This window comes from Pelodiscus sinensis, chromosome 3 (genome assembly GCF_052426305.1).
Source record: "Pelodiscus sinensis isolate ZL-2025 chromosome 3, ASM5242630v1, whole genome shotgun sequence".
Classification (NCBI taxonomy): domain Eukaryota; kingdom Metazoa; phylum Chordata; order Testudines; family Trionychidae; genus Pelodiscus; species Pelodiscus sinensis.
In genome coordinates this window covers 199,200,653-199,218,784 of record NC_143054.1, presented here as the reverse complement: position 1 = coordinate 199,218,784, position 18,132 = coordinate 199,200,653, and the positions used below count along the sequence as shown (strand labels likewise).

Genomic DNA, 18,132 nt, shown 5'->3' with positions numbered 1-18,132 from the left:
TATTTGTACAACAACATGTTACAAAAAGTTTATTTTACATTATGTACATTAGGGAACATATTCAAAAGCATTACCAATCACAATAACGCAGACCATAAATCACTTTAAATTTAGTTTGTTCTTAGTGTATATTATCATAATAAAATATAAAGAACATATACAAAACAGAGCCAAATATGTCCATTTTGCTAAAACTTGGCATTTACATACTCCATTGGAAAATAGCAATCAAAAATATTTGTGATCAGAACTATGTTCCTAAAATGTGAAGTAACCACTATATTGTTGATATGAGGTAGTAACTAAATTATTTTGGCCATGTGTTAACACCCTAAATCAAGAAAATGGTCATAATAAGGCCAAAAAAGGACAGAATATGACAAACTCTTAACCTTTTCCACGGTGTGGAATGCTGTAGTTCATGATACGGATAAAACAGTTTAGTGAAGACTCATAATAATGCTAATTTTACCATAGCATATACTAGTAATTCAGACAACTATTGCAGTGTTACATCAAGGTACCAAATTCTGGATTTAATATCCATTCCAGAAGGTATTGTTTTCAAGCATAGAGAAGTAATCTTTACAGAATTTTACTTAAATATAAAAATACAGGTGTTTAATTGGTTCGTTTCACCAACAAACTACCCAAATAAATGAAAAAAGATATTCTGAAGCCCAAGTCATATCCACAAAGTCACAGCTTACCTTTGTGACTAAATACATCACAGATAAATACTTTGTGCAAAAACAAACACACCAGTGTAGTTGCATGAAAATTAAAAACAAGATTGTAATTTGATTACAGCCTTGGTTACAAGTTCTAAAAGTGGATTTATTTGCATTAGTAAATTACATATAATAAAATACAATAGTGATGTTAAATGCACTGTGTTCATTGCTAGCAACCCATTTTGTAACTACACATAAGTCGTCCTTAAAATAGTACCCCAATTGCATTTCTGCTTCCTCCACAATCTTTACATCTGTACAGGTAAGACACTTGTACATAACAGAAGGATCACTATCTACATTAAGTCAGTGTAGCTGTTCAGTAACTCTTTCACTGAAAAATACCACGTATATGTACAAAGATTACATACCGGTGAATAATTAAGCACTTCTGTGGTATAATATGCTACGTGTGTCCATACCACTTACAAAGTTATCATCGTCTCTCTCATGCTACAATAAATTACAAAGCCACTGAAGTCAGGTCACTGCAGTTTTTGTGCAATTTCAATCAACCCATCAATGCTGCAGCAGTAGTGTTTTCTCTTCCTGGTTAACTGCCATGCGTGATTCTCAGTAACTGTTTTCGTGGCCTGCCAGGATGTATAAATTGCTGTTGGCCATCGGATTATCTGTTGGTCGACTCTCCAAAACCACGACCCTAGAAAATTAAAGAAATTTAAATAATCTAGTGAATAATTATAACAATTACAATTTCAAATCCCGTCTGTAAACGCAGTCACCCTCTACTCTAACTTTCCTTCAGGGCTCATCTGTAAATTTGGCCATCACCAACGAGCCAACTTTACTACTGTTGATCTCCTGACTCATGCTTTTATCCCCTACTCCCTGGGCTTTCTGCAATTCTCCTCCTTGCTTTCCTCAAATCCTCTTGCTCTTCAGACAACCAAAGTGCCAAATGCCACTGTTCAGCTTCTTGCATACAAGCGGCACTACCCCCTCAAACAACTCTACTGGCTCCTCGCCAATGAGGAGGAGGAACGGCTTCGTGGTTACAGGCACAGCACGAAAGAGACAGAATTTCTCTCGTTTCCATTTCAGCTCTGCCCCGGGCTTTCTGTGCAAACCTGCACAAGCCAATTGCCCTTCATTTATTCAGAACACTTACCTGCTCAGAGGTTTTTAATTGGTTGTAAAATCACATTTATTTCACAGAATGTGCTTAATTCACATGGTGCAGTGCTGGATGTACAAAGCCAAACTTTTCTTCCTCTGACTAAAAGCATACAGGTTACTCCTTTAAGGAAACAGTCCCCCATCTTACAAAGGAAGAGCAGAGACAGTGCGCTAACTGACTGAAACCTGACAGGTCACCAAGCTTCTGAATTAAAAACTAGCAGTTGAGGGAAGCTGACAGTTCTATTAATCACCCTTCAATGGATCCAATAACTTGTCCTGTGTAGTAGCCATAAAGAGCAGTCCTGCAGCACCTCTAAAATCTCAGGGAGCAACACTGGTGGGCAGTCCTCCAGAGAAGGCTTAGTGTACGCCCCGTACAGGCACAGACCTGTCTCCAGAGCTGCTAACCTAGTCTGGAAACGGAGCACAGTGTTACGGGGGCACCCAAACCAGTGGTGACATGTTAATACAGCCAAATGATACAGGAACAAAGAATGTACCCTATACTTACAGCATCCTGGGAAGCAGGGACTCTGACCCATACAACATGGCCTTGGTTAGTATGATGCTGTGGGAAAAGGGCTAACAAAATTCAGCACGAGTGAAGAGGTGATACCACCTCCACCAATGACACTAGTGAAACCACTGGTGTGGCGAATTCTGTCCCCCCACCCTTTAAAAGAGTGTGCTAAAAATGAGACAGGATTCAGAGAAGTGTTTCAAAACTGACTTGTGTTCTGGAGGACATACACCTCACGTGAGGGAGGCCAATGGAACTAATCTATATAGTTTATTCAAGAAAAGCTGGGAGCAACTTGATTACCTACACAAGGAGAAGATATCTGACATTAGAGGGGGATCTTTAATCCAGCAGGCAAAGGCATAAGAAGATCCAAAAGACTGAAGCCACATCTATACTAACACAGAGATCGACGCTGCAGCGTTTGATCTTCTGGCGTTCGATTTAGCTAAATCAAATACTGAGGGCGCCCCCGTCGATACCGGTACTCCTCGACTCATGAGGAGTAAGGGAAGCTGACGGGAGCGTTTGCTCCCATTGACTGCCCCCTGTGGAGATGGCACCAAAGTTCAAATTAAGATACATCAACTCTAGCTACGTAATTAAGTGGACAGTTAAAAGTCCACTGATCACCAATCTTGGACTGAACAACAAACACTGGAGAAGGATCCCTATTCTCCACAGATTCAGTTCTTGACAAAGATAAGCAGGAGGGAGGATGGTCCATGCATAGCCCAGTGTCTCAGAAATCTGATGCTTTATCTCCCCAAACGTACCACAACAAGGCCAAGAACCCCCACCAAACATTATATACATGAATCCTGTAGAGAACCTTCATCTTCTTCACTCTCACTTTCTCACTAAGCGGCTGAGAACAGCCAATTCTCTTCAACTTCCTCAGAAATTAAAAAAAAAAACCAACCCCACCACACAGGGAAAGAAGCCATACTAGAGAAAAACACTATCAATGAGCCAATCATGTCTATAATTTAACCCTTGGTGGCCTTCTCTCCTACAGCTCTTGCCATTCGATACAGTATTCCTCTATTTCTCTGCCTGACTGACTCTCCTGCTATATTTAAATACTATCTGGAAAGATATTTTCTCCTGCTTTCTAATGACGATCTGTCCTCTGGGCCATGCCGAAAACTACACTTTAGCTGCCTTAGAAGTAGCAGTCTTACATATTTCTAAAATGTGAAACACTAACGCAGTGTTTAAAGGTTGCTGAGAATCATGTTTTTGATGTATCAAGTGCCAACAAAATGCTTAGTGTTGTACAAGATATAAAATAGGGCAGTCTCTGACTCAAAGAGCATGTAATCTGACAAGATGTGCGTAGGGAAATCTGTACAAAGAAAGGGTTTTCTGGAGGAAAAATAACCCAGAACAACTCAATTCAACACAATAACCTTTGGGGGAAGGACAGGAGTAAAGAACCTTTGGCAGGGATGTGGATGAGGAGAAGACTCCGTCTTGGAGACTGAGATGGGGAAGCCATCTCTCATATATGGAAAATGACATGCAGAAAGGAGGGGATGAAAGCAGCAAATAGGCAGAGTCTAGCATCACTGGAAAGCTGAGATGGGGTGCTTGCAAAGAGAAGATCTGAGACGTACAACGGGGGAGGCTGTGCTGGGTTTTGTAGACGAGCTGTTAATATTCTGTGTAAGGGGAGGCCCAGGGAGGAATTCTGACTGATGGGTAAGGGAGAATGTTAGCAGCCACATTTTGGATGGAATGAAGGACAGTGGTGTTACTATGAAACGGTATAATTGCCCGTGCCCACTTGCTTCAGAACCTACTTCAAGAGACGACTATGCTCCTTCATCTGTTTTCATTAAAAAATGCTTCTAGCCAACATGGTTATGAAAATACCCTTGAAAATGTGAACTCATGGCAGCCAGTTCAGCCATGTTGGCAGAAAGCCTGTAACAGCGGCCAGAGAGGTGTGAACTGTTCCATTCATCTCAACAGGGTGTTACCTCTTCTGCACAATTATGACAATTTAAACAGCAAAACTGTTGATTATTTCACTGCTGGTCACTTTCACAGAACCATTCAGCTAATGTGTTTATCCCACAACCCCACATGGCCCCTCAGACCTTCCTCACCGCCTAGAGCTCCTATTGGCCACTACCTGGCTTTCAAATCTCCAGCTCCTGCCAACAACTCAATTACACAGGGTTAGCATAACAATCAGAGCTGCACCGACTGCTGACAATGTAGAGGGATTAAATAAATTGAATTTAATATCAAAATAAATAACACAGAACGGTGCATTGATTGCATTATTTATTTTAATATTCAATTCAATAAAAATGACATTTTAAATATACCTGAAGCTGCAGCAGGATTTCCAAGGTCATGCTGGAGTGTCACAGAAATCATAGGGCCTTGCTGCAGAATTTAGGTCCACACTTTGCTTCAGAGTACATGGGGCCTTAGCTATCAAGGAGGCTGGTGAGGAGAAGGATGCAGTAATCAAGATGGGAGAGGATCACGGGTATTTTGGCTGTCAAGACAGAGGAAGAGCTATTTAAAATGCCCCAGAAAAAGTAACTGCAAACTCTGGACCCAGCACAGGTGTACTGAGTGAAGCAAGAGAAAGGAGGCAAAGAGAACCCGTGCGTGTTGCATGCCTGAGAGATGGTAAGAATGGTGGTGTGATCAGCAACAATGGAAAACAGGGGAACTTAAGGGGGTGGCAGAGGAAATATAAGGAATTCATCTGGAAATGTTGGAGTTGGGGCAAAATTGGGGTGACATTTAGGACTCGGATAGATGGGGCAGGTTAGAAATGGAGAAGCAGTTTTGTGACTCATCAGCACAGATGACTGTATTCATTAGCATAACAAACTATTACCAAGAGATACAGCAGGAAGAGACAAACATACAGTGTGAGCCATATGAGGGTATGTCTAGACAGCATGCGTCTTAGAGCCTGGGTCAACTGACACGGGGTCAGAAAGCTCACACCATGGGGCTGAAAATAGCAGTGTAGGCATTCAGTCTCAGGCAGGTGTCTGGGCTCCAAACAGGAAGCAATGCCCTTGTTCCCGTCCTCAGAGAGGAGATACAATGTTCACTGGGAAATGTGGAAGAATTGGGTTCATCCCTGAATAGTCTCATCACTATTAGAGCTCATTGTGAATGCTTGCTAACAAAGGCAAAGCTATTTACAGTTGTTGAAAGACTGGCCACACGGGTCCGGGGTTACAAGCCCTACATAGGACAGGCTACATGAACACCAGAATGCAGGCGAAGCCCTTGTGATGGCGCATAACTGATTTCAAAATGTTCCTGTATCCCTAGAAGTAGAAGGGATTTCACAGTAGAGATTCTGCCAAATGAGTCTCTTTGGCTCTCAGCCCCTTGAGCCGTCTGTTGCAGCTACAGATCTTAACCCAGACAGCTCTTGGTACTTTCTAGGCCTCAGGACAGAGAATTCCCACCAAACACCTATGAGACAAGGCAGAAACAGCAGTCCAATTAGGCTTATCCAAATATCCTCAATGGCGCAGGCCTCAGACCTGACACCCACGGGCTAGTCTGCCCAGACTACTTAGCACTCTTGAAAAAAGGCACTTAAGTACCTGTGAAATCTTTATACGGGGGAGTCTGCAGCAATTAAACTCGCCTTGGACTGGCACCAATTCTTCATTTTTGCAGTCACCGCTCCAAGGCCTAGTGCTGAGACAAGTCTGTTCTCTTGCGAGTAGCTAAAGGAAGCCCCCAGTGTCTGCAAATGTTTGTCCCACCTGAACGAGATACAGGCACAACCCCTATTTTCTGAACTAAACTGAAGGTTGAGTTCATAAAACTGGACATGTCAATTACAGTAGATGCAATGCTGAAGTTGCTTTACGTCACTTTTTTTCTTGTTCTTCAGACTCCTGAAAACAATTTCCAATGCACTAAAGGCATCGGAATATGAAGTGTTGACTTGCTCTTCATAATCGCTCCCCCTCAGTGATTCCTCTGCCTTCCCCCTGGGAAAAATGGTTCTACAACTGGCTGTTTGTAGGACTGATGTTCATAAAAGATTCTGCTGTAGGCAATACTCAGGCAGTCTAGGCATAGCAGCTCTCTAGAACGGTACATTTCAGCAGCCTTCAAGTCTGTGGAAGGTAAGGGAGTGGACAAAATCTTCAGATCTAAAAGTAACTTGGGAATGACAAGTGCTACCAAGGAAAGCTTTAAACCTAAACAACTCTTTTGAGATGGACACCACAAATAAAACCACATCTGATAAGCTCAGGGGGTTCTGTTTGTATTGGTTTTTGTTTGTTTGTTTTGCAATGCAAAGTCTTTAAAGCAGTTGTCTCAAATCCATTAAGGTACTGGCAGAAACCCATTCGGATGGAATGGCAAACAAACAAAAACCAATACAAACAGAACTGGGATTTCTTTGATGCAAAGGGCGCACTGATTTTTGAACAGTATGACACTCATCTTAAAATCAGATTCATTTATTTTAAAATCTGATTGGATTGGCTCTCAATAACTATGAGAAATAACTGGCCTAATGGCACTGAATTTCAGTAAATATCACAATGGGAGTAAGGGAGTAAACCACCATCCTAAAAGGGGGCTGTGTAATTTCTAAACTATCACCCACCCCCCATGAAGCCAAAATATTCCAAACAATTATAAACTAGGGGCACTTTTCCCAAAACACAGCTGAAATGTAATTTGTAAAGGCAAAATGTAACGTTTCACCTTCTCACCGCTGCTGAGAAGAACCACGGGTGGTTGTAGAATTGACATCATGTTTGCCAATTCAGATCCACGAGTGTGTGGTTACAAGCGCCCAACAGAGACTATTCTTTCTGATGGTTCTGAGGTGCAGCTGCCTGGATGAAATTCCCACAAGTGGAGACAGACATAGGCAGTTCTCAAAGGAAAACTAAAGTGTACCTTTGTACAGTACACGTCATGCAAAGGGTGAAACGCTGCACTCAGGGATATATTACTCAACACACACAACATTTGCTTCCTATGGAGTGCCTTCATAAAATGCAGCACTCCAAAACAGAGCAGAGAAAGTAGGAAGGTCCTTGTGAAGCTCCTAAACTTTACTGGTTGGAGGTGCTGACATCCTACTTCATTAATTAGTCCTGCAGGACAGGCAGAAGCAAAGGGATTTGGGGCCATGAAAACAGCCTCCAAAGAGTAAGAGAAGCAGAGGACCATGTGGCCTCCGAAAACACCTCCTGGGTCATCAGTGCTGGCAGAACAACAGGCAGATCCTCCCCACTTTTGTACTGAATTGTAATTTATTGTTTTAATATTGTTTTTCAGGTATCCAAAAGGGTGTCACAAGGAGGAGGGAGAAAACTTGTTCTTCCTGGCCTCTGAGGATAGAACAAGAAGCAAGGGGCTTAAACTGCAGCAAGGGAGGTTGAGGTTGAACATTACGAAAAAGTTCCTACCTGTTAGGGTGGTTAAACACTGGAATAAATTGCCTAGGGAGGTTGTGGAATCTCCATCTCTAGAGATATTGAAGAGCAGGTTAGATAAATTTCTATCAGAGATGTTCTAGATCACGGTTTCCCAACCTATAGGTCAGGACCCAAATATGGGTCTCCATTACATTTCAAAAGTGTCGCCAGGTGTCTCCCCAGGTGGCTCTTAAGGAGCCATTCATACATTTTTTGAATTGCCCTGGGTCACCAAGTCTTCCTGAATTGTCAAAATGGGTCCCCATCTGGAAAAGGTTGGGAACTGCTGGTCTAGACAGTACTGGGTCCTGCTGTGAGGGCAGGGGACTGGACTTGTTGACCTCTCGAGGTCCCTTCCAGTCCTACTATTCTATTATTCTATATTTTGAGTTTGTTTTGAGGTGCAGATCTCATTATCTAACACAGCAAACACAACTAAATGCAAAACCTCATACTCATTAAACTCATGTTTTAAATATAAGTTCATGGAAATGTGTCCATCGATGGCTCTTAGCCGAAATGACCAGGATGTAACCCATGCTCGATTGTCCCTAAACTGGGAGTGGATAACAGGGGAAGGCTCATTCAATGATTGCCTGTTCTGTTCATTTTCTCTGAAGCACCATGCATTGGTCACTTTTGGAAGAGCGCATATTGGGCTAGATGGATCGTGTCTCACCCAGTATAGCATTTCTTACACTCTTATAAGTTAGCATCCAAAAAGAAAAACATTTTGGAGCTATATGTGCACCTGTGAAATAAATGCTTAGGATAAACTCTGAAACAAAATTTTATTACCCCTCAGGGAAGAAAGACAAGGAAAGGGCTGAAGGGGAAAAATAAGGAAACAAAAAGAAGCCCAAAAAGGATTCAAAGACAGATGAAGTTCTAGTGAGAAAATACGTAAGAAATAGGAAGAGAACACATATATTATTTCAGTTTAATAGTCCATATTTGGTACTGTTAATACCTGTCGGATCCAAGAAGCCTGAATATTCTTGTACTGTCCGAAATTTCCTGTGTGATCTATTTAATGGAAACATACAATAATTATTCATATAGCAAGTACAGTTATTTTTTACTGCTTAACCATAACATTTATTGTAGCTAGAGAAAGGAATTAACATTCACTAAATTAACCAACTTGGGGTAATTGCCGCCAATCCAAGGTAGTTAGAGTTGAAGAATTGTCAGAATTTGTCCCTTTAGAACAAAGTTTAAAGAAAAGGCCATTTTCCAGAGCTTTCTGCCGTACTACGCAACATACGTAGATTAATTACTGTCACCAGCGCTTCTTCAAGATGTGTGGTCCCTGTCTGTATTCCACAGGTGAATCCACTTGCGAACCACGTGCTTGAGTGCAGAGATTTTAACAAGCACTATCTATTGTCCCCCTTTCCACCCCACAGTAGATTACTTCATGCTCCTGAGTGTATAAAGGCATTGTGGATTAACACCTACTCGGTTCTTTTTCTACTGTAAATTCAACCAAATCCAAAACAGAGGGGCTAGAGGGTGGATTGTGAAATACAGACAGGCACCACGTATTAGGAAGAATACCCAGTTACAGTAACTTCCATTTCCTCGCGTGATGGTCCCAGTATGTGCTCACACTTGGGTGACTGGCAAGCAGGGCTCAGACTACCAGGGCATGTGAGGATGCATGCAGTACTGCAGATCCCATGGCTGTAGTAGTGTAGGGCATAACATCTAGCACATGTGTGTATTTTGCCCCACAGGTGCTACCAATGTAGCCTGTGCTCTTGCAGATGAGGTGGCGGGATGCAAGCTGGCCTGCAGCACTCAATGCAGCCAGAAACCCGGTGAGGAGCCCCATAAGAGAAGATAGCTTGGCCATGGGATCTCTCTGAAGAGCTTTAGAGATTTTCTGAGGGTTTGGTTCTTTGCCAGTAAAAGGCCAGTGCACACCAGCCCTCGAGGGAGTGAAGTCTCTTGTCTCTGGGAGAAGTGTGGGGGTTTGGTTAAAAGAAACCACACACACACACACACACACACACACACACACACACTCCCTCCCTTCCCCCACTCCCCACAGATAAGTGAACAGGTAAAGTGAAATTTGGAGAGGGCCTTGTGGAAATATTCATAGTGAAGGTAAAGGGACACGTACTTCTGAAATACCATAAAGGAAATTCATGCTGACCCTCCTGACTGAAGTGATGGCCACTAAAAATAGCAGGTTCATGAATAGGTGGGACATGGATCACGTCACTAAGTGTCCAGATGGGGGCCTAGTAAGTTTGACTAGCACAAGGTTATGTTCCCATATTGGTGTTGGTTTAATGACTGGCCGTGATTCCTTGATGAGACCCTATCAGGATGCTCAGAGAGATTGGGTAATACGGATGGCACTGTAACCAGGCAGAAAAATGCTTCCATTTAGCCAAGCAGCAGGTCCTTTCTTTCTACTATGGGTGAATATAGCTTGGAAAGGGGGAGAGGAAATGAACGAGAACACGCTATTTCCAATGTGCATCCCAACACCAAACCACGAGGTGGAGTGAGCCTGCATTGGGGCGTTCAATTCCACCCCATCTCGATCTTGACTGGAAGGTGGCCAGACAGTGAGAGATGCTCTGGGAACCTGAACTGTCTGGGCTAGGACAGTGCTAAGAGAAGGTCGCTGGACTTGTCACAATAGGTCTCTTTTTAGACCTGTGGAAACATGTTGGGAAGGAAGGCAGATTGGAAACAGTTTGTTTACAGTAACAGGAAAGTGCTGCCTTGAGAGTTGTGGTCTACGGTGCCCCTGGGGAGGTTTTTGATGCAAAGAGGTCCCCTGAAGATGTGCCCCACAATAGGAATACATGTCAGAATGGAGCTATGAATTTCCCATTCATGGTCCACTGAAGTGCCTGCTGCAGCTGTCTGCTAAGGAGCTGTGAGTACCCAGGATATATGCTTCCTAGATAGTGATCTTGTGCCTGATGCATCAGTACGAAAGCCTGTTTGCCTCCAGACAGAGTAGGAGAGGCCTCGCTCTTTCCTGTTTAAGTGAACCATGGTGGTGATACTGTCCACCAACAGTTGGTTGTGGGAAAAGTGAAGGAGCCGGGGAGGGCCTTGCATGCAAGGCAGACTGTCTGCAGCTTCGGAAAGTTGCTACGTAAAGTCCTGCTTCATTTGTGACATTGCAGAAACTCCAGATCCCACAACATTAGGGTTCCAGCTCAATTTTTATTTTCACTGGCTTACTTCGCACAGTCCATAATTATGCATACATTTTGAGGTCTGGAAAACACACACAGCTTGAGTGATACACATTTTTTGCAAGTGAACATCAATTAAAATGATCAATTCTACAGCGTTTTCCAGAGTTAGTGGAGACAGCCAAGCGACCACTATCAATCTTGCCTAATGCTGTGGTTGCTGAGCTTGCAGTATCTCAATACAGAGGAGTCTTCACAAAGCAAAGACAGGGCTTGAAGGAGACCACAGGAGTGGGTACACTGCTCTAACATTCAATGCATGTAAAATACAAAAGGCTAAAGTGACTGGACTTTCTATGGCAGTTGTGTTAAGACTTTTAGTCTTCTGAATTTTATATTGTACTGGTCATTTTTAAAATAAAATATAGTTGCAGCAAAATACCAGGTCATCCAAAAATTAACAGCATAATACTTGGGTGTCTGTACTGTTCAAGCACATTTTTCTTAAACAAGTAGATCTACTGTGGCTTTTCTAAAATACTTCAGATCCATTATTACTTTTCTGTGATTTTCCATGTCTTGTCGACAACTCAGGCACAATTTTTTGAAGATTATCCTGCAATGATGATAAAATGATCCTGCAACAAAGTCAAGTGGAACCTTATTGACACATAATCTGGCCTCTTGTGGAGTCCGTGTGAAGTTGAACTTTGGCTTATAATCCGGTTAATTGGCAATACAGAACTGCAAGCCCACAGAAGGAGATCTTTCTTCCCAAAAGATCTAGGCCCTTACAGCCCTTGTCTCATGGGATGGTCTATAGGTACTGTGACTTATTTGTTCAATATCAGCTTGTACTACTAGGGAGTTCGGAGCAGGTCCAGTTACATGGCCCATTATATTCCACATCCTAATGACAAAAAAAACCCAAACAATGGGTACTTAAGAACAATTTGCACCTTCTCTATCAGCTTCATGTAGCATGGACACACTGACTATTTATTTTTCTCTCTCTCTCTCCCCCACATCCCCTATTTATTTAGAAACTTGACGTTTAATAACTTCATCCATCTGAAGAAGTGGGCTGTGCCCACGAAAGTGCGTGCTACCATCTACGTGTTTTGTTAGTCTTTAAAGTGCTGCCAGACTACTGGATGTTTACACGTTTTCTGAACCTATGATTCCAGTTTGACCTCCTCCTCCTCCACCAACGTATCCAGCCGTTAATGCAAAGAGGAGAGGAAAGGCTCCTGAGTGGGCCCTGGACATCTGCTATGGAGTCCCGTGGCCCCTAGCGGGCCATAAAGAGGGGAGCTCTGTGGATCAGTGTCAGTGAGATGGCTGAAAATCAAATACCTTCACGCATGCTCAGTTGTAGTAATGGCTGTCAGGGGGATTGGGCCAGAGAAGAGGGGAAGCTGGCTAGGGATGGAAGGAATCCTGGGGGGTCCTGTAGATCTATGTGCCTGGTGAGACACAAAATTCTGATGGGTGACATTGACACTACTGGTGCAGCCTAGTCGTTGTGTATTCGTTGGGTGAACAAGCTGGTCCCAGGGACTCCCGAGCTGCACTTGTGGACAGGAGAGGTGGATGACTGTCCTTATGCTTCTGCCGGAATCACCCATGGAACTGGCGGTTCCTTCTTTCTGCACACATGACTTTCCAGCCGCTGTGGTGGGTTGTTTTCCACCTGGTTCTTTTCTGTAGGGTCTGGGTGTAAGGGCTACTCAATCACAACAGGCTTGGAGAAGAAACATGTCTCATATGGAAATCTTCAATGAGTCCTGGATCGAGGGAAGGGCGTTTTCAGTCCAGGGAAGTAAGCCTACTAACTATCCTATAATGAACTGTACTAAGCTAAAAGAAGATCTATTTACAATTCTATTTGCAGGTTTCTGAAAAGCTCAAGAGTGACAGGACAGTGTATTCTGACGTGGGTCATGTAGTAGTGAAAAGGAGCTGAGGGAGCATGACCCACGCTGCCTCTTATGCCCTGGCTTGGGAGCAGAAGACGATTTATGACACATGCGCAGCTCTTGTTAAAATCTCCAGCCTTGGGTCTATGGTGTTCATGTGCATATGAACCATGTGCATAGGGACCAGCACTCAAAGAGCCACCTCTTTATTGTTGAGCAGCAACAATGGAGAGAGCCTCAGGATACATCTACACTTCAACGGTGTGAACAACTCTTGCCTCAGGTGGACTCTCCCCAAGCTAGCATGCCAAACATAGCAATGCAGCTGCAGTGGCAAGTGGCCCAAGTACAATCCTGCCCAACCCCCGGGAATGGATTGGGCAGCTAGCCCAAAATGCCTCTCATGTAGCTCCGTCTATGCTTCTGTTTTCAGCACACTCACTTGAAAGCTAGCCTAGGTATGTCTATCCATCCTGGAAATTACACCCCACACTGCAGCACACATATGCCCACAGAAGGAACTGTAAGTCTGCATTTCCAGCTAGTAGTATGATGCTACCTTGTGGCAGGAACGTCACTTTGGTGCCTAGTGGAAAGGGGAGGGCAAAGGGGCCTCCCCTTTCCACTAGGCACCCATGCACCCGGCAAGGCAGAAAGAGGCTTTGCACACTCCCCCAGCCCCAGGCCAATCAGGACTTGGGGGCGAGGAGCGTGCAAAGCCTCATCCCGCCCTGCCAGGAGAACATGGCACTCCTCAGTGCCACGCACTCCTCACAGGGCGGGAGGAGGCTTCAAGTGCTCTCCCACCACCAGGCCATTCAGGGCCTGGGGACAGAGGAGCTGCGCGAAGCTTCCTTCGCCCTGCCCCCGCCCTGCACGAGTATATGGCACTTTGAATCGCTGCGCATCCCTCGCAGGGCAGGGGGAGGAAACTTTGCGCAGCTCCCCCGCCCCCAGGCCAATCAGGGTTTGGGGGCAGGGGAGCGCGTGATGGCCCTTTTGCTCACCCCTGCTATAGATCCTGATCCAAAGCTCACTGAAATCAAACTAGGTCTTTCCAATGAGTTCAGGGGCTTTAGAAAAGGCTCATTATACCATGGAGATCAAATCCAATACCACTAACCACAGTAGTGCAAAGAAACAACAGAAAGCATGGAAAACATGTACTGGAAAGAAGCACTGTTAAACAAAAGCATCTGGCTATTTTGAAAACAAATTATGGGAGTACACTAAAATCTGTTGAATACATAACCACTGTGAACAGAAAATTCAAAATTCCAATATGTATATACTTTAGAGGGTGCCAATACTTAAAAATGAAGTTGTATGTGTTGTAAAGAAATCGTATTATTTTAATACGCTTTCATTTATGTGAGTACTAGGGTGCTGCTTAAAAAGAATTCCCAAGTTCAGATGATTAAAGTTCAGCCTATTGACATAATTTACAAATTTCTACCCACTTCTGGGAATAAAAACTCTTTCCTAGGTTCTTTCCCAGCCTCGAGGAGCAGCAGCTTGAATAGTTTCCAATGGTTAATTTGTTTGCATTTAGGACTTAGTGAAAGTTAATTCAAAGTAGTAAGTTGTGCATTTAGTTATAAAGATCATTCTTGCCCATAGTAGCAGTGAACCCATAATGGAGGTCAAGTTCCTGTGAAAGTTCCGTTTCTTCATCTCATACACCTCTTCCCATTAATGAATATGTTTCTGATCCACTGGAATGTAGCAATGATAAGGCCACCACGGTTGTGGAGACTTTTTAGGTAGTTAAAACATATCCCATTCTGAGATTCAAATGTCAGGTCGAAGAACTTGAGCTGGTGATGTGTTCAGAGTGAACTGTGTTGCTAAGGCCATGGTTTTGCCATGTTTTGTACCAGTCAGTACTATGCCATGGTACGTGAATTCATTCCTAGATACGATTTGTAAGCATCGCTAGAAGGTAACAAATGTATGGTGTCTGGTAGGATCAAGTATAGTATTTTGGGCAGCTGCATATGAAAGCTTTTAACGACTATGGTTTTTGAGAATCCAACAGCAATGAAAAGTCCAACCAATAGGGTTGCCAGGTGTCTGGTTTTGAAACAGACAGCCCATTATTTGAGCTTTCGGTTCAGGAAACAATTTGAGAAAATATAAATGAGAAAACAGAAATGTCCAGTATTTTCTCAATAAGATGGAATGTAGATTGTGATATAATGTCAAGTGTGTCCGGTATTTTTGTTGAAACCATCTGGCAACCCTACCAACAGACCCAAAATTTGCAGATCAACTTACCTGGAGGGTAGAAAGAAAGAAGTAAAGGCAGCAAGTTGCCATCAGAATGCATAATTCATTCACTCATCTGACTGAGGTTATAGCATATTATAAAAGCATATTTGAAGTCACAAATCAAAGAACACTATGACAAGGGCTCAAAGGGCAGCTTTATGAGTTGTGCTGAAAGTAAATTGAGGCCCATGCCAGAAGGAGGTCCTTTACAGATGGACAAAGATTTAAAAGTCCTTTTTGTTATTTTCTGACCATACTATATGTAAATACGGATTCATTATCAACACACAATATACTTATATGGCCGCCAAATCAACCTTTGGCAAAGAATCTGAAATGCCTTCAATCTTTAAATCCAGTAAGTATTCCAAAATACAATGGAACCAATTCCAACATTGAAGTTTGTTCTGTATCCAACTCACAAGCTATGATCATTTAAATTGGTATCTTCTGGTCAACTGTGTCCTAGAGCGAATTTGCACTTGATGGACATCTAAAGGATAAGATCTTTCAAGGTATGTTGGAGTCCAACAGTCTGCTATCAGGGGCAAAGACAAGGGATCTGGATGAATCACCTTGCTCTGCTACTGACACAACAGATCCAGTAATACTGGGAACATCTTGTAAAATCCCAAGTAGATTCATGTTCCATGCTCCTGAGCCACATCAGAACAATTAGAGCCAGTGCTGTAACCCGTGTTCTTTTCCTCAATACTTTCTGTATCAACCAGGGGAGCAGACAGCAGATCCTTTCCCCAATTTAGTATAAATGAGTCCAATATGAACTGCACGTACTTTTTGGTCTTGTCTGCAACTGACGACACCAAGTTGTGACAGGATATGCCCAATTGCTGAAGACTTTGTGTATCACTTCCTCTTTCATCAACCACTTGTAACTATGTTGTGTGTATCTGCTCAGTTGGTGTATCTAGTCGGTCCTTTGCTGACAGTTAAAGGGCTACTGGATAAATGCTGTGCTGGGTGCACCAATCCCATAGCCTGATTGACGAATAAGCCCTTCTCTGGTTGTTGACATAATACATGGCAATTGTCCATTGCCACCTGAACTACCTTTCCTTCATTAGGAGGAACAAAAAATTTGAGACCCGGATGAATCCCACTCAGCTCCAATATGTATATCTGTAGTCTCCTTTCCTGGGAATTGCAATGTCCTCTGAAGCACAAGCCAGTTTAGATGAGTTCCCCATTCCCAGAGGGGTGTTGTCCTGGGTCAAATAACTTTCAATATATTCATCAATGACTAGGGTAACGGAGTGCCAATGACACTACAAAATGTGCATATCACACCAAACTGGAAGGGGTGTCAGGACTTCGGAGAATAGGGTTAGAATTAAAAATGACCTTGATAAATTGGAGAATTGGTGTGAAATGAACAAGCAGAAATTCAATAAGTGAAAAGAACTGCACTTAGAAAACAAGAAATCAGATGAACCTCAGGTTGAGAGTCACCTTGCTGCCACCTGCCTCCAGCACTAGGCCTGGGCCAGTTGGGGGTTCGCTCCCTTACAGAGTCTCAAGCTCTCTCTTCTGGTGTACAATAACCCTGCGTTTGCCCTACAGGCTGACAACAGATGCATTCTAGCCACCAAATCCCTGATTCTCACTTTCCAAAGATACACATTGAATGTGCAACTGTTTTGACCAGCAACATCACTGGAACCAGCAAGTGAAACATCACAAACAAAGGTGGTTTTAGTCAGAGCTTGAAAGGAAATAAAGATCCCTGAACTAAATGAGGCATCTCTTTCTTCCTTTCCATAGAGGATCGGATCTCTCTCGAGAAGACAGACCATTATCCATTCCAATGGGATGAATTTCTTGAATATATGATCTGCAGTTCTGATAATGGCACCCCTGCCAGTCCTGGCTGTGTCTTCAACATTGTCCTTGGATCCAGCAGAATAAATGGATCCACAACTGAGGTCTCCATTTAGATCTCTCTGGACTGCTTTCATTTTTACTTTAGGAACCAAAGTAGAGAGATCCCAGTCTGATGGACCCAATGCTGAATAACCCATATGGGATCTGGCCCTGCTATCAGTGGTCATCTTCTCTTTAATCATATTCTTTAAAATCACTACAGATGGTTTTTCTCATGGCTTAGCCTTTAACTCCGTGGCCAAAGCCGATGGCAATTTGCAGATTTTTATCAATGGATCCAACATCTTGAGAACCAGATGAGCTGTAGGCACACAAAAGAATTTTCAGTGCCAATTCTGGAGTCTTCACAGGCAACTTATATTCAGTAGCAGCCACTGAACTTGGTGCCAACATGTTTTTTGCCTTGTGTTCTGTGCTCCAGGACACCTCACATCCAATAGATTTGCTGCCTATGCTTCCTGTAGAGTAAATGCCTGTAGTCCTTTGTCTGTCCTGACGTTGTAGGAATTAATGTACTGAAATAGAGAATGTCCCTTGCCAAGACACGCCAGACACCTTACAAGGAAGTAAGGCAGGGCAAGAAACACTGCCTTAAAGCAGCACATTTTTGAAAACCCAATCTTCTTTTCATCAGATCCATGGCTAATACTAACTCAACTAAACATAACTGTCATTTAATATACAATTACAATAATCTAACATACTAAGCTACACTAATCACCGTCAAATGCATGTTTAGGAGAAAAGGTCCAGAACAAAGAGATCTGAAAAGGGTTGCTTCCATCTGCTGCTGCGACTGAAGGGACTGAGGTGGGTAGATAGTGCCATGCTCCCTCTTCTAGCCTGGCCCTCAGAAATCCCAATTGCAGGTGTCAAGGAGTTAACAACTAGGGGCACTGAAGTGATTCTTTGAAGAGCTATTCAGAGCATTTTTGACTAAACATTTTCTCAGTATCCATTCCAAGCTGAATACTCAAGCCAGTAGCACCGTGTACTCCGTGTACTTCGCTGCTGCAGCGTTGTTCACTCTGC

The 18,132-nt window shown here is 43.2% G+C and overlaps 1 protein-coding gene across 4 annotated transcripts in view; it reads right to left on the bottom strand.

The window, feature by feature from the left end:
* MAP4K3 (mitogen-activated protein kinase kinase kinase kinase 3) overlaps window positions 1-18,132 on the bottom strand; it is a 140,179-nt gene continuing 122,047 nt past the window's right edge. For 3 of the 4 annotated variants that reach the window (XM_075925807.2, XM_075925808.2, XM_075925809.2), the window contains 2 exons: window positions 8,809-8,864; window positions 1-1,395 (listed from right to left, as the gene is read on the bottom strand). In XM_075925807.2, coding sequence (XP_075781922.1) covers window positions 1,308-1,395; window positions 8,809-8,864 — 144 coding nt within the window. In that variant the 3' untranslated portion in view covers window positions 1-1,307. Of the gene's footprint in view, window positions 1,396-4,733; window positions 4,910-8,808; window positions 8,865-18,132 lie in introns of all 4 variants that reach the window. The other variant, XR_012903069.2, reaches the window with a different exon arrangement.